At 34.2% G+C, this 22,143-nt stretch overlaps 1 protein-coding gene across 4 annotated transcripts in view; it reads right to left on the bottom strand.

Annotated features, from left to right (window-relative positions):
* The window catches only part of NFXL1 (nuclear transcription factor, X-box binding like 1), a 67,679-nt gene that overhangs the window by 19,155 nt on the left and 26,381 nt on the right, over nt 1-22,143 (bottom strand). For all 4 annotated transcript variants that reach the window (XM_029946147.1, XM_029946171.1, XM_029946156.1 and 1 more), the window contains exons 13-18: nt 18,198-18,318; nt 17,815-17,974; nt 17,023-17,114; nt 9,677-9,698; nt 9,138-9,266; nt 4,291-4,457 (exon numbers count right to left, since the gene is read on the bottom strand). In XM_029946147.1, coding sequence (XP_029802007.1) covers nt 4,291-4,457; nt 9,138-9,266; nt 9,677-9,698; nt 17,023-17,114; nt 17,815-17,974; nt 18,198-18,318 — 691 coding nt within the window. The remainder of the gene's footprint in view (nt 1-4,290; nt 4,458-9,137; nt 9,267-9,676; nt 9,699-17,022; nt 17,115-17,814; nt 17,975-18,197; nt 18,319-22,143) is intronic.

The raw sequence follows: 22,143 nt of genomic DNA, 5'->3' as shown, positions 1-22,143 counted from the left end.
CAGTACTTCCAAAGAATACTCAGAGCTCATCACAACAAGTGTACACCTTAATCTCCACCACTTATTTAATCCAAACCCCACCCACCTTCCCTCTGGTAACTATCAATCTGTTCTCTGTAGTTAAGAGTCTGTTTCTTGATTTGCCTCCCTCTCTTTTTTCCCCCCTTGGCTTGTTCATTTTTTCTTAAAGAGAAACAAACAAACAAAAACCCCAGAAAAACAAAAAGAAACATGCTTCAAATTGAAGAATTTAGTAAGCTTGTTTGAGGAAAGCTTTTTTTAAGTTGTTTTAGTAAGCTATCTCTTAATATTAGAAATTGATTCATTTTAGATCCAATCACTTTAGAGTAGTTAGTGGGCTTTTATATTTGACTTGGTGGGTAATTCAGGAAAAGTTATAAACACCAAGGAATGTAAGTACTTTCTTAGTACTTACTATAGTACTTAGTAATTAGGCTTAGAACTATATTCTAATATAGTTGAATACAACCACAACAGACATCGTATGAGTCAGTAACTAGTGACACTCTTAAAATCCCTACCATAAGAATCTTATTTTCTCTTCCCATTACCCTTCTTCTCCTTTTTATTCTTTCTTTTCCTGCTTCTCCTATATTCCTTTCAGACATAATTGGAAAAATATACCATAAATTTAGCCTAACTAATGTCAAAGCTATTATCTTCAATATATGTATCAAATTAGTATAAATGTACTCAAAAGTAACATATGCAATTTTCTTGGCAAAATTCACTTAGTAATATCACTTAATAACTTCTGGTTCTACCAGAAGTTGTACATTTTCATTCTTACAAGTATGGTGCTCACCTCCTAACTTAAGAATTAATATTACTTTGTTCCAGTCACTTTATAATTAGTAATAAACTAATTTTTCAACGTCTGTCAATCTTTTGTCTTTGAATTTGTTTTCTGAATTCTAACAGGTATGTGGTTGTATCTCATTGTGATTCTAAATTTTTATTTAAATTCCAACTGGTGTATAGAAATGCAACAGATTTCTGTATGTTGATTTTGTGTTCTGTAACTTTACTGAATTTGTGTATCAGTTCTAGGTTGTTTTGGTGGGCTCTTTCAGGTTTTCTATATATAGCATCATGTCATAGTGAAAGTTTTACTCCTTCCTTGCCAGTCTGGATGCCTTTTCTTTCTTTTTGTTGTCTAACTGCCATGGCTAAGACTTCCAATACTATGTTAAATAACAGTGGTGAGAGCGGACATTCCTGTCTTGTTCCTGATCATAAAGGAAAAGCTGTTTTTCCCCACTGAGGATGACAGTAGCTATGGGGTTTTTATCTTTATTGTGGCCTTTGTCATGTTGAGGTATGTTCCCTCTAAATCTACTTTGTTGGGGTTTTTATCATGAATGGATATTGTACTTTGTATGTAAAATGCTTTTTCTGTATTCAAAGGATCATACGGTTCATATCCTTTCTTTTATTAATGTGGTGTATCACGTTGATTAATTTGTGAATATTGAACCATGCTTGTGACTCAGGAATAAATCACACTTGACGGTGGTGAATAATTTTTTTTAAGGCATTGTCAGATTTAGTTTGCTAGCATTTTATTGAGAACTTCTGCATCTATGTTCATCAGGGATATTGGCCTGTGGTTCTCTTTCTTAGCGATATCTTGTTTTGATATCAAGGTAATGCTGGCCTCATAGAATGAATTTGGAAGTTTTCCTTTCTTTTCTATGTCTTTGAATCGTTTGAGAACAGTTATTAACTCTTCTCTAAATGTTTGGTAGGATACGTATTGCCTGTGAAGCCATCTGGTCATGGACTTTTGTTTGTTGGGAGTTGAATTACTGATTCAATTTTTCTGCTGGTTACCCGTATGTTCAAGATTTTCATTTCTTTCTGTTTTCAGTTTAGGTAGTTTATATGTTTCTAGAAATTTATCTATTTCTTCTAGGTTGTCAAATTTGTTGGCACAGAGGGGCACCTGGGTGGCTCAGTTGGTTAAACCTATGGGTCTTGGTTTCAGCTCAGGTCACGATCTCCCAGTTCATGAGTCTGAGCCCTGCGCTGGGCTCTTGCTGACAGTGTGGAGCCTGCTTGGGAGTTCTCTCTCTCTCTCTCTCTCTCTCTCTCTCTGCCCCTTTCCCACCCCTTCAGAATAAATTTTAAAACTTTAAAAAATGTATTGGCATATAACTTTTCATAACTTTCTGTTTGTATTCCTGTGGTATTAGTTGTTATTTATCCTCTCATTTGTGATTTTATTTATTGGAGTCCTTTGTCTTTTCTTTTTGATAAGTCTGGCTTGAGGTTTATCAATTTTATTAATTTTTTCAAAGGATCAGTTCCTGGTTTCACTGATCTGTTCTACTGTTTTTCTAGTTTCTAACCACTTATTTCTGCTCTAATCTTTATTGCTTCCTTCTTTCTGCTGGCTTTGAGTTTTGTTTGATATTCATTTTCTAGTTCTTTTAGGTATAAAGTTAGGTTGTTTATTTGATATTTTTCTTGCTTCTTGAGGTAGGCCTGTATTGCTATATACTTCTCTCTTAGGACCACTTTTGGTGCATCCCAAAGGTTTTGGACCATTGTATTTTCATTTTCATTTGTTTCCATGTAATTTTTTATTTCTTCTCTGATTTCCTGGTTGACCTGTTCACTGTTTAGTAGCATGTTGTTTAACTTCCATGTGTTAGTGATCTTTCCAAATTTTTTCTTATAGTTGACTTCTAGTTTCATATTGTTGTGGTCAGAAAAGGTTCATGGTGAGACTTTAATCTTTTGGCATTTATTGAGGCCTCTTTTGTGAACTACTATGTGTTCTATTCTGGAGAATGTCCTATGTACACTCAAAAAGAATGTGCATTCTGCTGAAAATCATATACTTTAAATATTTATTCAAGGAAAGGAAAAAGGAACTCCAGATAACTGTAGTAATGGAAGCCAACTCAATCTAAATAAATATATCCATCCACACATCTCCCACCCCCAAAATCATTCAGCTCATTAATAATAAAATCACTCAAATTCCATGACCTGCACACACAAATTTCTACAAGTTTCAAATTACCTGTAAGTAGAAAAATAAATACCACTTCATAACAGATCTACTTCTCAAGCTCCCACAGCAAATCTTTTCAGAGAACTAGTAGGGTTCTGGAAAAACTGAGCAGAATACAAAAGAGGGCAACTGAGCTATCACACCAGAAAGAGAAAGTCCACACTAAATGTGAAAAAGTGCTGGTAGACCAGAGCACTAACTAAAAGGAAGAAAATTTAAAAAGTGCCCAAGAATCAAGAAGCCAATCTTGGAAAGCCACCACTCTGGACAAGAAAGTAAAAAGGTAAAGTCACCCTTTGGGGACTACATGGCAAAGGGAAAAAGAAGCAAGAAAGGGAAATTTAGACCTGTAGGGCCAAACAACCCCTCCTTTCTTTAGCATCACTAATTACTAAAGCAAAACTGCCCTCTTCAATCTCCAAACAAAACTTCTAAAGCTAAAAGTTATATTTTATTCTTAAAATTTCAACAAAATAATTTTAATATATAAGGCACATCAAATTTAACTCTTCCAATTTAACAAAACATGAGTCTAGAGTATAAATAACAAAGCAGATTTAAGATAATATTAACAGGCATTTTTCAAAAAGTATTTATCTTCAAAAAAATGAGAAACAAAGTCATATTCCCAAATTTAACTTGAGTCAAACACACACATAGCCCACTTGACAAACTTGTTAAATTAGATAAATTAGATAAATTATGTTAGATTATGATTAAGAAAAAATGGTAATTTTTCCCCTCCACATAACCAATAAGCAAAAACACATTTTATTAAGTGTGCATTTTTTTAAGTAAACATAGAAGTCATAGCTTCATATGGCATATGCCATAGTAGCTACATTTGTAATAAAAAAAAGTCTAGAATTTAAAGTTTATGCCTTAGTAACTATGTGTACATCAAATGATGATCCAAAAAAATTCTACTTTGACATGGTTACTTGAGCAATCTGCTCCAGGAATATTTCTATTATTTTTAGGCAGTCATTGATAAAACCTTTTTCCTTAAAAAATTTTATACAGAATTCCCAAATGGAAAAAGTGGAATTGCCCTTGAAACCAGGATTAAGTATCTAGAAGGTGAAGTGTTCTACATTTTCTTCAGGTCTCTACCGGAAAATCTAGGCTTCTAGTGTCTATGTGTAACACAATAATGTTCCGTAAAGTAAACTGTAAAGAGTTCTGAATTACAGAGAGATACTGGTTAAAATAATTATAGTAGAACAATATTTCTTCAGTCCACTTACCTACATTCCACATACAGGCTTGTGATCTTGCAGTGACATTTTATTCTAAGCATGTGAACACAAGGAGGACACTCTCCAGGGTGACATGGCAAAACACATGGATGGGGACAACCCAGAGGCCGTGATTTAGAGCACCCTTCTTCACACCGGAGGCATTCTGGGCCAGCCTGATGGGCAGTAAGAAAATAAATCATCTAAGAACAGAAGTCTAACATTTCTGTATATTAAAACTACAAAATTCACATATCCCATTAAAAGAAAGTACATTTGCAGCTCTTGGGAATATAGTTAACAAAACAGTACATGCTTTCACTCTTTTAAAATTATTCAAATGAAAAAATATATATTCAAAATAAAGAACAGCAAAATTATCAGTATCACCACTATTCACAAAGACTGTTAGGCCTACAAACTTCATTAAATCAAATTGCCTCATCTGAAATTGTACTTGACTGCATGAAGGATCCCTACTAAAAATGTAAATTACTTCCTAAAGAACAGTTTGCAACAGATGAATTATCATTTCCACCCAAAAAGCATGATCAGCATCAAACTAAAGAAATCAGTACCCCGTTAATACATAAATAACAACTCCCAAAGCATTCAATGTTCTGGAGATAGTGATCTAGCCAAAGAGAAACATGTAGAGAGCAGATAAAAGAGAATAACCAGAAGTTTGTTTTAATGCAATTCAATGAACCAAGATTAAATTACAAGTAAATGTACTTCAGAGCATCTGGGGGTGGCTCAGTTGGTTAAGCTTAAGCATCGGATTCTTGGTTTCCCCTCAGGTTATGATCTCAAAGTTCTGAAATCAAGCCACACATTAGGCTCTGTGCTGACAGCATGAAGCATGCTTGTTTTTCTCTCTCTCTCTCTCTCTCTCTCTCTCTGCCCCTCCCCAACTCACTCACTCACTCACTCACTCACCCCCCCCACCCCCCCACACACACTCTCTCTCAAAGTAAATAAACTTGAAAAAAATTTATTAAAAAAAATAAATGTACTTGAATGTAACTCAAGAAGGCACCTCTCTCCTCTAGTAATTTAATAATTTAACTATCATCTATCTATTATAGAAGGTTAAAATTATTATTACAAGATAGTATTTCTTTTCACATGTCATACATGAGATAAAATAAGAGAGTTATAGACATGAATAATGCCTTAAAGTTTAAAAATGTTTTCATCATTCCTAAGTAAAGCCATGATTACAAAAGTTATTATGTCAATAAATATCTAAGCTACTTTTAACATACATGATTAAAAAGAAAAAGTGTCTCAATTATGAAACATTCTTCTATAAATAATTTCTATTTTTTAATTTAAAAAGTATATTAATATATTCACACTTGTTCAGCACTATCTGCCAGGAATCATTCACACACTGCGAATGTGCAAAATGGGAGATCCTTGACCTAAGAAACTTAAATTTAGGTGGGAGAGATAGACTGAAAAAAAGATAAAGCAAGATAAGAGATAGTAATAGAAACATGAAGAACTTTCTGTTCATATTTGAACAGAAATTAAGTTAAATAAGGGAGAAAGCCATAAGAATACAGAGTTCCAGAGGGGGAAAAAATAAGTGCAAAAGCTCTGAAGGAGAACAAACTTGGAATATTTACGAAATAGTGAAAACAGAGATAGAAGGAAGCAAGTAAGCGATGAGTGAAAAGGTAGGAAACGCAGTCAGAAGTTAGATCATTATAAAGCCTTATTAGGCTATCATAAGGCCATTTGGATTTTATCTTGAGAGTAACTGAAAGCTACTGATGGGTTTTGGGCAGGGAGATGACACATGACTTATACTTCGTTTTCTGACTTATATTTTTAAAACATGAATTTGGCTAATGCAGTAAGACACAAGTGAGAATAGACAGCCTGGCTGGGAAAATACTTCAGAAATCTAGGGAAGAGGTGGTGGTGGCTTGGATGAGAAGATTAGTGGTAGAGGTTATAAGAAATAGTCCGATTTAGGGATCTACTTTGAAGATAAACCTAACAAGATTTGTTGTGAGACAAGGAAATGACGTTATGAATGAAATCAAGCAATGAATGTACCTGTCCTTGATCTGCAGAATGGGGTAAAACTGATAATACAACTGTCTGAAATGGTAAAGACTGGAAAAAGAGAAGCAGTGAATCCCCAAATATGCAAACATAACCAAAGATGACACACATAGTCTATTTCATTTGTTTCTTCCTGGCTATGTGGTACTTCTGCAATAATCTTTCATTTAAATAAAGGGAAGACCATACTGGGCTGTGAGTTCTTATCAGGGATACTGATGACTCCTGTCTAATTACTACTAAATGCTTCTAATAATTCCTCCTCCTTTCTCCTCCTCCTTTCTTCTTTTTCTTTTTCTTCTTTTGTATTTTTGAGGTTTTATTTTGTAAGTTAACACATAAAAATCACTATGGAAAGTACTCTTGCAGAGAATGCTCTCTTCAAGTAGAAGAAACTGAAATGCTCATTATTTCTTCTTTCAGTCACTCTAAAAATGATTTGTGCCCAAGTTTGCTTCGGAAATACACTCACTTCAATTGCCATCAACTTCACACCCCTGGCCAGTTCACCACAGTTCCACTCAATCCAGCCAGTGAATTAGACACTAGAGACATATTTGTTGCTGACTGCAGCAATCAGAGCCACAGCCTATTAGGATAGCTTTGACTGGACTGAGAGATCTACCAGCAAGGCCAAGGAAAGAGACCAGAACAGACATAAGAAAAAGACTTTCGATCCCAGTCAATTCAATAAATGCTTTTTAAATACCTGCTTTGTAAGCTCTGTGCTACAACTCAAGATAGAAACTGAATTAACAATTCCTGACCTTTTGGGTCAAGAGAGACATATAAGGAGATCATCTCCAGCGGGTCTCAATTGAGCTGTTACAGTAAGGAATTAATTTTTAAAAGTTTATGAAATATTTCATTTTAATATATAAATTAGAATGACTGCAAAGTTACTCCCCAAATAATATAATTTTCATTCACTTGCACTGTAGTAGCCTTCCTTGAGAGGAAAATAAAGACGAACTTATAGCTAAATTGAGAAGAACCGTATGTAAGTTATAACCCACACTTTACCACAGCCACTGCCCAGGAAGCAGTGCTGGGATAATCCAAGGTAATTCCCCAATCGGTGTCTTTTCAGCTCTTAAAATGAGTTTTTCCAACTCATTTGATGTTCTGGAAATCTAAAGAAGATACAGCAGCTATACTTTAACTAGTTAAAGTGATTCTGAATTATTATATTTATGTTAGCATGACTTTATAATACCACTATCCTTTTTCATTTTATCATGAGTACATTTTTATTAAGGATCAAAGCACAGATCAATGAAGAAATTATAAGGAATATATTTACATATATGTCTGCACACGAGCAAGAATGATACTATGGGCATTGATATTATCAGGCTTTACAACCACCAAATCAAAGGCAAAAACAAACAATGCAAGTGAATTTTTCAATAACATACAATTCATATTAATAATTTAAAAATTTACAAATGTACTTAATAAAATGAATCTTAAAATCTTTGGCTTATTTCTCATTACACATACTTGCTAATAATATTCTGATTCCCTACAGAATGGAAGTCTGCGAAAAAACATTATTTTTTAAATATTTAATTTTTTATGTAACAAAAGCTTATTTTTTTATTCTCTCATCATGTCAAATGTAAACTGGGATTCTGGGATACTAGATGAAGGGTAGTTTGTTAGCTTTTAACTGTATCACAAAACACATACAACCTCCTCCATCACAGAAACAGAGAAAGAATAGTGATAAATTAAGATTTCTCTATTCCTGGAGTTAAAAAACATTTCTGCCTACATTTTATTGGCCAGAACCTTTCATATGGCCTAGGAAATTCAGAGCAGGAGATTATCTGCATCTCTGTTATAACAGGAATCTTGTATATTTTATTGCTATTGAAAATGATTTTGCAGGGTTTTTAAATTTTTATTTGTTGAGGAATTTAATAGTTTTAAAATAAAATTTAATAGGAGCACCTGAGTGGCTCAATCAGTTGAGTGTCTGACTTTTGATTTCAGCTTAGATGCTAGGGTCATAGGATCAAGGCCTGAATCAGGTTTCATGCTGAATATGGAGCCTACTTAAGATTCTCTCTCTCTCTCTCTCTCTCTCTGTTCTTCTCCCTGGCTCACACTCTCTCTCACTCTAAATATATATATGTTTATGTTTTATATTATTTATATATTATGTACAAAAATAAAATTTAATACCACTTAAAATTTTATTAGCTACAATTATTTTTCCTTGTAAAATGGCAATTTTTAGAGATCTTTCAATGGTTGACTTCTTATATGATTTGTAAAGTGCTTTTAGTGAATTTCACATATACACATACCCTACATCTGTGATAGTATTTACTTTATTTCCAACAAAAGATTAGAAATTTATTAAAATTATAAAACATACATGTTAGGTTTAAAAAATGAGTAAGAACAAATCTTCCGGGCTAAACTCGAAGATAAAAATGGACAGAAGTGGAAGTGATATTACTATCTACTATCTAAATAGGTACATAATTTCTGTACTTTTATCATAAAATGAAAGCCTATGTATTAACAGGTGTACAGTACATAAAGACTACATTAAATGGCATATGATCATAAACTAGCACAAAGATACAGAGAAATACACGCCAAGCTGTTAAAGTTGGTTGTATTAAGGCAAGGAAGGAGGAGGGATGAGGGCAAGAAAGAAGAAAACAGTTATAACAAAGTGGAAAAATCTTTATGGCATAATTATCCAATAAAATGTTTCAAGCATACTATAAGCACATATATACTCAACCTAAAGATGTTACCTTGTTTTTGCCAATTTCAGTTACTTTGTGGCATTCTTTCACACATGAATGATTCTGACAATCTAAGGTTCGTCCACAGACTCTCTTACAAGAGTAGGGTCCTACAGTATGGCATGGTAGTGGACTGACCTTAGAAAAAGAAAAGAATATTAGCAACACACACACCAAAACCTTCTGACCCATGTTCCTGAAATGACTCTTATTATTTAAGAACAAGTTTCATAAAAGTCTAACACATTTTCATTAACAATAATTATTATCAAAATCAGAGTAACCTATCAAAAAATCCAAAAAATGAATGCCAAGAAGCAAAGCATTCTATTCTAAAAGGGAAATTCAGGATGATGCTATAGTGACCACATATACATAGGCTAATTCTCAAAAGCACTGTTTATTTTAAAAATCAATAGATAAATTCTTGTACTTTTTAGAGCACTTAAATAACAAAAAGCAAAAAAACAATACTTTGTCATTTCTAACAATCCCTATATAGTAGCATACATTATAAGCTTTATTGAAAACTTGTACCTATAACTCACCTCATGCTTCCCAAGACATTCTCTGCAAGAAAAAAAATAAAATGAAAACATTATAAATTCTTCAAAAAGCTTACCTAAAGCAAAAGTGCTAACTCCACTAACCAATAAAACTCCACTAGTCTTATTATGAATAAAAAAACTAACACATATGGAACTAACAGTGATTATAAAAAGATTGCAAAATACAAAATTAAACTGTTCTCCTGTATACCAGAAATAAAAAAATGGAGTTTGAAATTAAAAACACACCAGCATTTATATTAGCACAAAAAATAAAATAGATACAAATCTAACAAAATACACATGTGATCTATATAAGCAAAACTACAAAATGCTAATGAAAGAAATCAAAGATAATCTAAATAAATGATGAGATATACCATGTTCATTGACAGACAGGCACAATATTGTTAAAATGTTGATTCTTTCCCATCTTGATCTAAATTCAATATAATTCTCATCAAAATCCTAGCAAATTATTAATACTGGACACCAACAAACTGGCTTTAAGGTCTATATGGAAAAACAAAAAACCCAGGATAGCCAACACAGTACTGAAGAACAACATGGTACTAATACTAGCCAACTTAAAGACATCCTATAAAGCAGTGAAGACAGTACAGTACTGATAACAGTAAACAGAAAAATAGATCAATGGAACAGAATACTGAGCCCAGAAATAGACCTACACAAATACAGTCAGTTGATCTCTGATGAAGGAAAAAGGTCAGTACTGGAATAAAGACATCTACACAGAAAAAAATCCAAACAGACCTTATACCTTTCACAACAGAAAACTCAAAATGGATCACAGACCTAAATGTGAAATGTGAAACTATCAACATAGGAGAAAATCTAAATGCCCTTGTGTTTGGGAATGATTTTTTAGATATAACACCAAAAGCGTGATCTCCGAAAGAAAAATGGTTAAGCTATACTTTATTAAACTAAAATATCTGCCCTGTGAAAAACACTTAGAAGATAAGCCACAGACTGGCAGGCAGTATTTGGAAAACACACATCACACATGCAAAAGGGCTTGTATCCAAAATGTAAGACAAATTCTTAAAACTTAATAATAAAGCAAACAACCCAATTAAAAAATGATCAAGAAAAAAATGGTCAAGATTTTAATAGAGAACAGACACTTCACCCACTAAAGAAAACATACAGGTGATAAACCTATGAAAAGATGCTGAACATCCTATGTCATTAGAAAACTGCCAACTACAGTGAGATCCACTGCATACCTGTTAGAATGACTAAAACCCAAAACACTGGCAAGCATGTGCTGGCAAAAATATGGGGACCAGGAACTCTTGCTGCTGGTGAGAATGCAAAATCGATATAGTCACTTTGTTAGACAGTTTGGCAGTGTCTTACAAAGGTAAGCTAGGCTTACCATACGATCCATCAAAACCTACACATGAATGTTTAAGCAGCTTTCTTCATATCTGCCAAAATTTGGGAGCAACCAAAATGTCCTTCAATTGGTGAATGGATAAACAAACTGTGGTACATTCATACAATGGAATATTATTCAGCAATGAAAAGAAATGAGCTACCAAGACATAAAAAGACATAGAAGAAACTTAAATGCATATTGCTACATGAATATGCTGAAAAGGCTATAAGTCATACAATTCCAACTACAGAACATTCTGATAGGCAAAATTATTGAGACATTAAAAAGATCAATGGTCACCAGGGACTTGAGGGTGAAGAAGGTGAGGGATAAACACGTATAGCACAGGACACTTTCAGGTCAGTGGAACGATGCCATATGATACTGTAATTAGTGGATACACGAGATCATGCACTTATCAAAACTCACACAACCATCCAACACAAAGAGTAAACCCTATAATAAACTATAAACCTTAGTTTATAATATTATTATTCAATATCAGTTCTTTAGCTGTAAAAAAAAAAGTACCACACTAATGTAAAATGTTAATAACAAGAGAAACTGTGTGTCACAGGACCATATATAAAAATCTGTACTTTCTGTGTATTTTTCTGTAACCTGAAAATCATCTAAAAAATGATAAAGTCTATTTAAAAAACTAAAGAATTAACATTTCATTTTCTTCCCAGGGACTGGTTTAGAAACTGTCTTGTGATCCTAATCTGGCCAATAAAATGTGAAAGGAGTTTTGCGATGGGGCTTCTGGAAAAGGCTTCTCACCCTTTAAAAAAAGATGGTGGAAGACATAAATAGTTTGTTTCTCCCTTTGGAAACTTTCCTATATGGATGGGAAGTTTATCAGGAAGCCAAACAGCCTGAGGGCAAAGAGGTCACACTGAAGATAAAACGCAGAATCAGGCCGTTGATGGTGCATCGCTGCATTAATCAGCTCAACCAACCAGGAGCTGCTTTGCCTCCAGTCTAACTGCGCAAGGCATAAACGTCGTTATTATGTTACTGTTTATGTAGGTCCTTTATAACTTGAAGCCAAAGGCACCACAATGATATAGCACATATTTTATGTTCAGAATTCTTTTACCATATGGCCAAATTATTAAAAGTCAGGTTACGTTTAAAAATGGTAGGCAGGGGACAAGAAGACATGAACAGTCTACTCTAAAAAAAAAAAAAAAATTACACTACCTCAATAGTTCATGTGACAAGAAATATTTTTAACATTTCTTTATAATTTTATTACACCTGCCACTGAAAAATCATTGTATCAGAATTCAAAGGATCTTTATATGTTTGTTTCCTTTTTAAAACTGAGATAAAACTTAAATACGGTAAGATTTATACTTTTAAAAAAGTACAATTAAGGGGCACCTGGGTGGCTCAGTCGGTTAAGCCTCCAACTTTGTCTCAGGTCATGATCTCACAGCTCATAGGATCAAGCCCTACAACTGGCTCTGTGCTGACAGCTCAGAGCCTGGAGCCTGCCTCGGATTCTGTGTCTCCCTCTCTCTCTGTCCATCCCCCGCTCAGGCACTGTCTCTCTCTGTGTCTCTCAAAAATAAACATTAAAAAAATTTTTAATACAATTCAGAGGCTTTTACTATATTCACAAAGTCGTGCAACCATCACCAGTATCGAGCAGATTTTCATTACCAACAGAGAAACCCTGTAACTCTTAGAAATTACTCCACAGCCCTTGGCAACCACTAATCTAATTTCTGTCTCTATGGATTTGCCTATTCTGGATATTTCATATAAATGGAATCAAACATTATATGGCCTTTTATGTCTGGCCTTTTTCACTTAGCATACTGTTTTCAAGGTTCATCCACATTATAGCACCTATCAGTAATTCATGTATTTTTATCGCTGAATGATATTCCATTGCACAGATATACCACATTTTATCCATTCATCAGTTGATAAACATTTAGGTTGATTCCATTTTTTGGGCTATTAATAATAATGCTTCTATTATTGTAACATTCATATACAAGTTTTTTATGAACACATATATTTTCAATTCTCTTAGGTATATACCTAAAATTGGTAACTTCAAATTTAGTTTCCTGAAGAACTGCCAAAGTGCTTTGCAAAGTAGTTGCACCACATTACATTCCCATCAGCAATGTAAGATGGTTCCAACCTTTCTATACTTTCCACCAACACTTAGGTCTTCTTTATTTCAGCCAGCCTAGTGGGTATAAATTGACATCTTAATGTGGTTGTGACTTGAAGTTCTCTATTACTTGAGCTTCTTTTCACATGTTTACTGGCCATTTGTAGATCTTCTCTAGAGAAATGTCTATTCAAAGATTTTCCCATTTTTAAATCGAATTGCTTTTTTGCTTCTCAGTTTAAGAATTCTTTATATATTCTGGGATGCCTGGGTAGCTTAGTCGGTTAAGCATCCGACTCTTGGTTTCAGCCCAGGTCATGATCTCATGGTTCATGAGTTCGAGCCCTACATCAGGTTCTGCACAGAGCCTGCTTCGGATTCTTTCTCAATATGTCCCTCCCCTGCTTGTGCTCTCTTTCTCAAAATGAATAAATAAACTGGAAAAAAAAAAAGAATTCTATACATATTCTGGATAATACTCTTATGGGATATACGATCTCAAACATTTTCCCTCATTCTCTGGGTGGTGTTTTCAATTTTTTTATTGTGTCTTGAAGCACAATTTCTTAATAATGTCCTCTAACTTAATTGTTTCTATTGTTGCTTATGCTTTAGGCATCAGCCATATGCAACATGCCACTGTTGAACCCAAGGAGAACCCAAGGACACAGGAGTAATACCTGTTTTCTTCTAAGAGTTTAAAACCTTACTTTTAGATCTTTGATCCATTTTGAGTTAATATCTATATATGTTATGAAACAGAGGTCCAATTTCATTTTTTTATGTGAATATTTAGTTCTCTTAACCCACTAAATTGTTTTGATACTCTTGTGAAAAACCAACTGACCATAAACATATTGGTTTCTTTCTGGACTCTCAAGTCTACTCCATTGGTCAATTTGTATGTCCTTACAACAATACAACAGATTCTTGACTGCTATAGTTTTGTGAGTTTAAGACAAGTGTGAGTTCTCTTAACTTTGTTCTTCACTTTCAAGACGGTTTTGGCTCTTCTGGGTCCTTACATTTCCATATGAATTTCGTAAGAAAGCCAGCTGTGACTCTGACAGGGAATACGTTAAATCTGTAGATCACTTTGGGTAGTAGTGTCTTTAGCAATATTGTCTTCCCATCCATAAAAGTGGGCTACCTTGCCACTTACTAAATAATTATCTTAGAACCTTTGTCAAAAATTGGCCGTAAGTGTATGAATTTATTTCTAGACTCTCAATTCTATTCCCTTGATCTGTAGGTCTGTACACCAGTAGTAGAATCTTTGGTCTCCTTTAATTCCTTTCAACAATGTTTTGCAGTTTTCGGTACATAAAACCTTAGATTTCTTTTTATTAAATTTGTTGAATAAACAAGTTGGTCTTTTAATTTTTAGTTTTTTAAGATAGAAAGTGGGAGAGAGAGAGAGGGAGAGAATCTTAAGCAGGCTCCATGCTTAGCATGAAGTCTGATGCGAGGCTTAATCCCATGACCTTAGGATCATGACCTGAATTGAAATCAACAGTTGGACACCCAAAGGACTGAACCACCCAAGTGCCCCAACAAGCTGCTTTTTTAATGTTATTGGAAGTAGATATGTTTTCTTAATTTCATTTTCAGATGGTTCATTGCTAGTGTACAGAATTGACTTTTGTATATTAATGTTGCTGACAGCTTTACTAAACTCATTTAATATCTCTAATAACTTCTATAAGGATTCCTTAGGATTTTTCATATACAAGATCATATCATATAAAAATACAAGTAGTGTGGAAACATTTTTTGTTTCTTTTTCTAGTCTAATTGCTCTGGCTAGCACCTCTAATACAATACAAATAGAAGGAGCAGATATAGAAGGAGCATAAATAGAAGGAGCAAGAGCAGACATCCTAGTCTTGTTCCTGTTCTTAACAGGAAACTTTCAATCTTTCACCGTTAAATATGATTAAAAGCTTTTCATATATGCCCTTTATCAGGTTGAGGGAGGTTGTTTATTCCAAGTTTGTTGAGTGTTTTTATCAAGAAAGTGTGTAGCGTTTTTTCAATTGTTTTTCTGCATCCATCAATTGTCCTTTATTCAAGTGATAACGTATTACTTTGATATTTTGATTTTCATATGTTGAATCAACCTCATATTTCTGGGATATATCCACTTGGTCATGATGTATAATCCCTTGTACAGGTTGCTGGATTCAGTTTAGTATTTCGTTGAGAATTCTTGTATCTATATACAAAAGGAATACTGGTCTATAGTTTTCTTTTCTTATGAGGTCTTTCTCTGCTTTTAGTATCAGAGAAATACCAGCCTCATTTATTCAATGAATATGTCTCCCCAGAAAATGTCTCCCCATAGTGAAACATTGGTGTTAATTCTTCAAATGTTTGGTAGAATTTACCAGTAAGTCACTCATCCTCAGCTTCTCTTTGTGGTAAGCTTTTGGTTACTTATTTAATATTTTTACTAGGTATAGGTTTATTCAGATTTTCTACTTCTGAGTCAGCTTCAGTTGTTTTTGTGTTTCTAAGAATCTGTCCATCCCTCCATGTAAACTGTAACCAAAAGAGGGTAGTAGTAGCTATACTAATATTGGAAAAAATTGTTACTAGACACAAGGACCTCTAAAATTTTTCTCTTCCACACTGACATCTTTGTAGATATCTTAAATTTCCTTATTTTACAGAGAAGATATATGACTTATTCTTAGTAGCAGTTAGCAGGAAGCACAACATTGGGCTCAAAAGTTCCTACTCTACAACACCAATTTTAATATACATGCCCCAAAAAACTTCTAGCAGCACATTCCAGTCAAGTACAAAGGAAAGACATAAATTTAATTTTTTAAACCTCTAGTAAACATGACTTAGTAATTCTAGGCAGTTTTTTCTACTGTCATAAAATATTTAATCCAACCTAAGATTTCAAGCAAATTAATAGAATGAAGAAAGATAGACATATCTGTTAAATAATCCTCCTGTAATGTAAGACAAAGTAAGGAATTCAAAGATAATTGACTACAATTATACAAACAACTTTAGTGCTTATGAATCCTTCACTAATATACAGACTAAAATCACCCTGTAGATATAGCTCCCAAGAACACTTTGCCTCTGAACCTGAATCCATAACCAGTATATAAAAATATACATGCTACTTAAACAGAAAAGAAAGATGTGGAAGGAAAAAATGGGAGTGAGAGTTTTTAAAAGTAAACAAGAACCGTTCTCTCTGTAAAAGGCTGACACATAAAACGTACCAATCTTCAATTCGGAACTTTAATGGTAATTTTATGTTGCTTCCCAGAATTCTGTGCTTCCTTTTCTCCTATATTCCGTAACCTCTACTGAAAGTATAAACCATTCCAGGATTCCATTATTACCCTAGGTTTGGCTCTTTATAACTCAGTCCAGGTCATTTTCATTTTCAATGTTTCCTTCAATTATGCCTTACCTAAAAACTGGCTTTCCTCCATCCTGAAGGAACTCAAAGACTAACATGGGAATCAATAAGAAAAACTAACAGAGGATGATCTTTAGGATGAATTATTGTAATAATAAGCATGGTTGCTATGGAAACTAACAAGGATATCAAACTCCAGCTGGGGAAAAGCTCAAAAGAAGATATATAGAGGAGGTTTTCAAGCAGTATATAAAATATATTTAGAAAAGAATGAGGCTGAAAAAGAGAGACTGGTTTATGGACCAGGCCTGAAAGAATGATAAACTCAGCAAAGAAAAAGGGAAGTAGGTAGCTTAAGATAACACTCAGAATTAAAGTGTCAAAAGATTTTTAAGTTAAAATTCTGAAATACTTACATAGGAATAGGAACTTGACATGGAGGACAAGGTAAAGCAGTCTGAATAAATGCTGGCTCAGAAGGCTGTTCCCAAGGGCCTGTAGGCTGGTGCTACAAGTAAAATACATTAACAATTTTAAGGCAGAGGAATTAAATCACAGGGCCACTATAAGACTCTAATAGTTGCACATATCCTCTGTTCAAGCAGACTTAAATATTTTCAACTAATCAACAAATTATGCTTACTGAAATATTTTACCCCATCAGATTGTCATTATCAGACTGTTCCCCTCCACACACATTTAACATTAAAAACTGAGGCAGACTCCTGTTGTTAAATGGAGAACAAAGGCGATGTAGCCTCCTTCACTTCTCTTTAGCCAAAAGAAGAATGAAAAACAGAACTGTAAAATCCAACTTCCACCAGTAGAAGAATGCTTCCACCTAGAAGAATGCTTAATACACAGTAAGGACTGAACAAATAGTCACTAAATAAGTGAATGAATCTTTGAGGAAATGAGAGATATCTTTAACCCTAAACCACAACATATGAAGGAAGACTGCCAAACTTATGTGTATCACAATTACAACATGACTATCACACAGTATTAGCACATATTTGTTTACTGGTTTCCCGCTTTTTCTACACTGTGAGCTTAATATGAAAATCATGTCTTATTTACCTTGGACCCCAACTCCTATCATATGCTTAATATCAAGTAGGTACTTAATCATTGATTATTGAATGACTAAGTAAAATTAAGAAAATATGACCCACAGCAATGCACTACCTCTTAATATATTCCCTTACCCTGCCAGTTTGCTTTATTAATGCTTGATCATGACATGGAGCAGGACACAAGTGACCACATTTCTCCAAAACTTTCTGGCAAGGCTGATGACAGGGAGGACAAGAGCCAAAGTGACAGCGATGTTTTTCTTGACTTGTATGATGGCAAGTTGGTGGTCGACTAAATCATAAAGTACAATTTTTTAATTACTTTTGATCATTGAATAATTATATCTAAAGTACAATTATCTATTTATGTATCTTCTGATTCAATACAGAACAAGAATATTGTGAACATTAGTATTTTAGAACATTAAAGCAAAATTAAAGGTACTATCAAAAATCAGTATGAATTTAAATCTGTAAGACACCAGATGTAAGTCTGTGCAGAACTTCACACTAACCTGCATTGCTCTTTGCACTTGGGTGGTCTTGTGGTACGTTCCCGCCCACAGGGCACTGTCACTTTTGTTCTACCACAATTGCACTTCACATCTACAGTTTCCGGACAGGGATAACAACTGCCTGAAAAAAAAAAGTCTGAAACTTAAAAAGAAATGACCTTGACTACTCAAGTGCCCCTCAACAGTAATCAATGAGGTCAGCGTTCACACAACTGGATACTCTATGAAGAGAATAAAGAAACTACATGAATGAACCTCACACACATAACATTGAGCAAAAAAGTCAAACATGAAGAGTATGTAATGTATAATTCCATTTACACAAAACAAACACAAAAAACTAATCTATACTGTCCTCAATCAGGATGCTGGTTACAAAGGATACAGAGAGGGTTTTGGAAATATTGGCAATGTTCTGTTTAATCATCTGAGGTCTCGTTAACTGGTTCAGTGTGTAAAAGTTCATCAAGCTATGCACTTATGATTTGTATGCTTTTCTAGATCTACACTGGTAATTTCATTAAAAAGGTTTAGAATTTTCTTTAAAAACTGCTAAAAAGTTCTAATCAAAGTAACAAATTTAACACATTGCTAATTTAATCATCACTACACAAGCAACATGTATTTAAGTGCTGGAAAATCTAGAGTTGCCAATAATCTTTTTGACTTATTTTCTAAAAATTTTTATGTTTTTTATTTATTTTTGAGAGACAGAGAGAGAAAGTGCAAGCAGGGGAGGGTCAGAGAGAGAGGGAGACACAGAATCCGAAGCAGGCTCCAGGCTCTGAGCTAGCTGTCAGCACAGAGGCCGACGTGGGGCTCAAACCCACGAACCGTGAGATCATGACCTGAGCCAACGCCAGATGCTTAACCGACTGAGCCACTCAGGCACCCCTCAAGTATAGTATTTTTTTATAAATTCCCCAATAAGAGTAACACCTCTCTTCAGGTTATTAACAAGAACAATTTTCTATTACTCGTGCTTTGTACAGAACTCACTCTCAACCCTTATTTTAGGTTATACCCTTATAACCCTTATAATTCCAAATATTCTTTTCTAAACATTTCAAAAGGAAAGGTTATTTGAGTTTTAGCTTTCTACCTTCTTTTGTTGTAGATTGTAGAGATACATAAAAACAAAATGAAAGAAACTCTTTTAACCAGGCTATAACATTTTCCCCAAGGCTCTGACATCATCTTCTTCCCACTCGAGTGTTCTCAGTAAGTAAGGTTCCTCACTAGAACTGAAGTAGGAAGAAGGGAATAAGACTCTTCAGCCAAGAAGTGAGGATCGTAAGAGACTGCTGCCTTTGTGTCAAGACGAAGCAAAATACTGAATAGCAGTTAACCTGATAAAAAACAGATAAATGATGAAAAGTAGTCTGGATAAAGCTCCTTAAAACAGTTCTTAAAATGAACAGAAGTTAAGAATTCCGATTGAAATAATGAAAACAGAATAGAAATGAGAGTAAAAAGCACCGTAGGGAAAAAATATATAAATAAAACACAAATTACCAAATTTACATTTCATTGTTTTGATAAGTATGATCCATGAAGTTATTTCCCTGATGGGAACACAAGTTATCCTGATCCACATGATCAATTTTAATCTTTCCAAAAGAATGACTAGATGTCAAATTTTCTAAAAGTGAATAATGACCTCAAACTCTTCTCATTCAGCATATCATTTTCTACTTAACAATGGTAATTTTCACTCACCTGCAGCAATTCAAAGAGGAACTTATCAAACATAACACCTTTTTGCCACCCTAAATTATAGCATCACTTTTCCTTTTATGAAAATTAAATCTTGAGAAAAATAAGGGACAATTTCTGTGAACAGTCTTCTTACTAACCAACAGAATTTGTTATAGATACCTGTACAACATGAGAGAGTAAAATAGCTTCAGAGAGATTTTTAAAATGAAAAAGTAGCATACAGAATGGAACTACAGTGACCAACGTGTCGACTGCCAAAATGGGTATTCGTCCAGTTTGTTCTGGAACCATAAACACAGATGACCTTGAACTTAAAGAACTGTAAGTCAAATTTTCATATGTTCACAGTACAGACATCTGGTTAACATCCTCTTCCTAGAGTTACTGAATGACCTTGATTATGAAGGTATCTAGAATGATGAAAAAGGGTATGGAATAGTGGTTCTATAGGTCTTCTCTATAACTATGGATGGTGAAAGTTACACTATAGTATCTTCCACATACTTTCCATTAAGGAATTTTTTAAAAAATAAATGCTCTGCCAAAAACAAAACAAAAAATTGAACTTGGATCTGATCAAACCTCTACATCCCACTAATAATTTATAGGAAATACAGAGGAAAATCTCAAATAATACCACAGAGATGCAATCTGTAAAATGTAGACTCTGTGACTAAATAAAGCAACTTAGTTTCTTAAATAAATGACAAGGGAAAAAAAGGAGATGGAGGAGAGAAAATATAGATTCACAGACATTAAAGACATCAACCAATGGCAATATGTCAATCTTATCAGGTGTTTGATTCTTATAAAGTAAAAAATGAAGAGATTTATGAGATAAGATATTTGAACAGCAGATATTTGCTGACATTAAATATATTAACTGTTTTCAGGTTACAAACCCACCGTTTAGAAATGAATACTGAAGGACTTATGGCATTTGCTTCAAAATAATACTAGAGTGGGATGTGTTTCGACATGCCTCTGCTAAATACGATGCGTGCTCTACCTTTTATGCAGAGTCTGTATCAGGTTAAGGTGCTCCCTTCTATTTTCAGTAACGTTTCCATCAAATATGGATGTTGAATTTCATCAGCTGTTTTTTTTAGACATTTACTTAGATTGTTTCAGTTTTCCTTTAATCTATTAATGTGGTGAATCACATTATTAGATTTACTAAAGTGAAACCAACCATATATTATTGGAATAAACCCAACTTGGTTATGAAAGATTAAGGTTTTAGACAGCTAATATTATAGTACTGGATAGCTGGATTTGAATAGCTGAAACTTTAATATTTTACAAATATGTTTTATGAGTTAGATTGGCTGATAATGTTTTCTTACTTTCATTGTCAGATGATATAATGAATTGCGATGTGTTCCTTTTTAACATACACTCTCAGTTTATGAAGAGACTGAATATATATCTTAAATGTTTACTAATGTGTAAAACTCAACTAAGCCTAGTGTTTTCTTGGTGAGATAATTCTAAACTACTGATCCAATTTCTTTCATGGTAATACAACTAGATAGGTTTTCTAAGTTAGTAAAGGCCCCTGTTTTAGTAACAGTCAACAAGGTCCTCTACATATTCTTTCTCCAGTAACCCTTCAACTCACCATCTCTTTGACCTCATCTCCTACCCTTTGTTCCCTGGGGCACTTATTACCATCCTCTTTGCAATTCATTCAAATGCTCCTGTCTCAAGGCCTTTGCAATTACTTCTTTCTTGCCCAAAACATCATCCCACCCCCTTTTACAACATGGCTTATAACACCTTACTTCGTGTAGGATTCCTGTCAAATGTCATCTTTCTAGAGTTCTCCATGATCACACTAGATCTTTCTATATTTGTCACTACGTGATAGTCTCTATTTATTTGATTATTTACATTCTAACTGAGGGGATGTAAAAAAGTAAGTTCCGTGAGAGCAGGCACTTTGTTAATATTGTTCACTTAAATATTCCCAGTGCCTGGTACTTACACACTCAAATATATTTTAATTGAATTAATGAGTAACATTAAAAAGTTAATGAAATCTAGGGCACCTGGGTGGCTCAGTCAGTTAAGCATCAGTCTTCAGCTCAGGTCATGATCTCACAGTCCATGAGTTCAAGCCCCACATCAGGCTCTGTGCTGACAGCTCAGAACCTGGAGCCAGCTCTGTATTCTGTGCCTCCCTCTCTCTCTGTCCACCCGCAACCACCCCCCCCCCCCCCCCCTC

This window comes from Suricata suricatta, chromosome 1 (assembly GCF_006229205.1).
Source record: "Suricata suricatta isolate VVHF042 chromosome 1, meerkat_22Aug2017_6uvM2_HiC, whole genome shotgun sequence".
In the NCBI taxonomy this organism is placed as follows: Eukaryota; Metazoa; Chordata; class Mammalia; order Carnivora; family Herpestidae; genus Suricata; species Suricata suricatta.
This window is presented reverse-complemented; position numbering and strand designations above follow the sequence as displayed.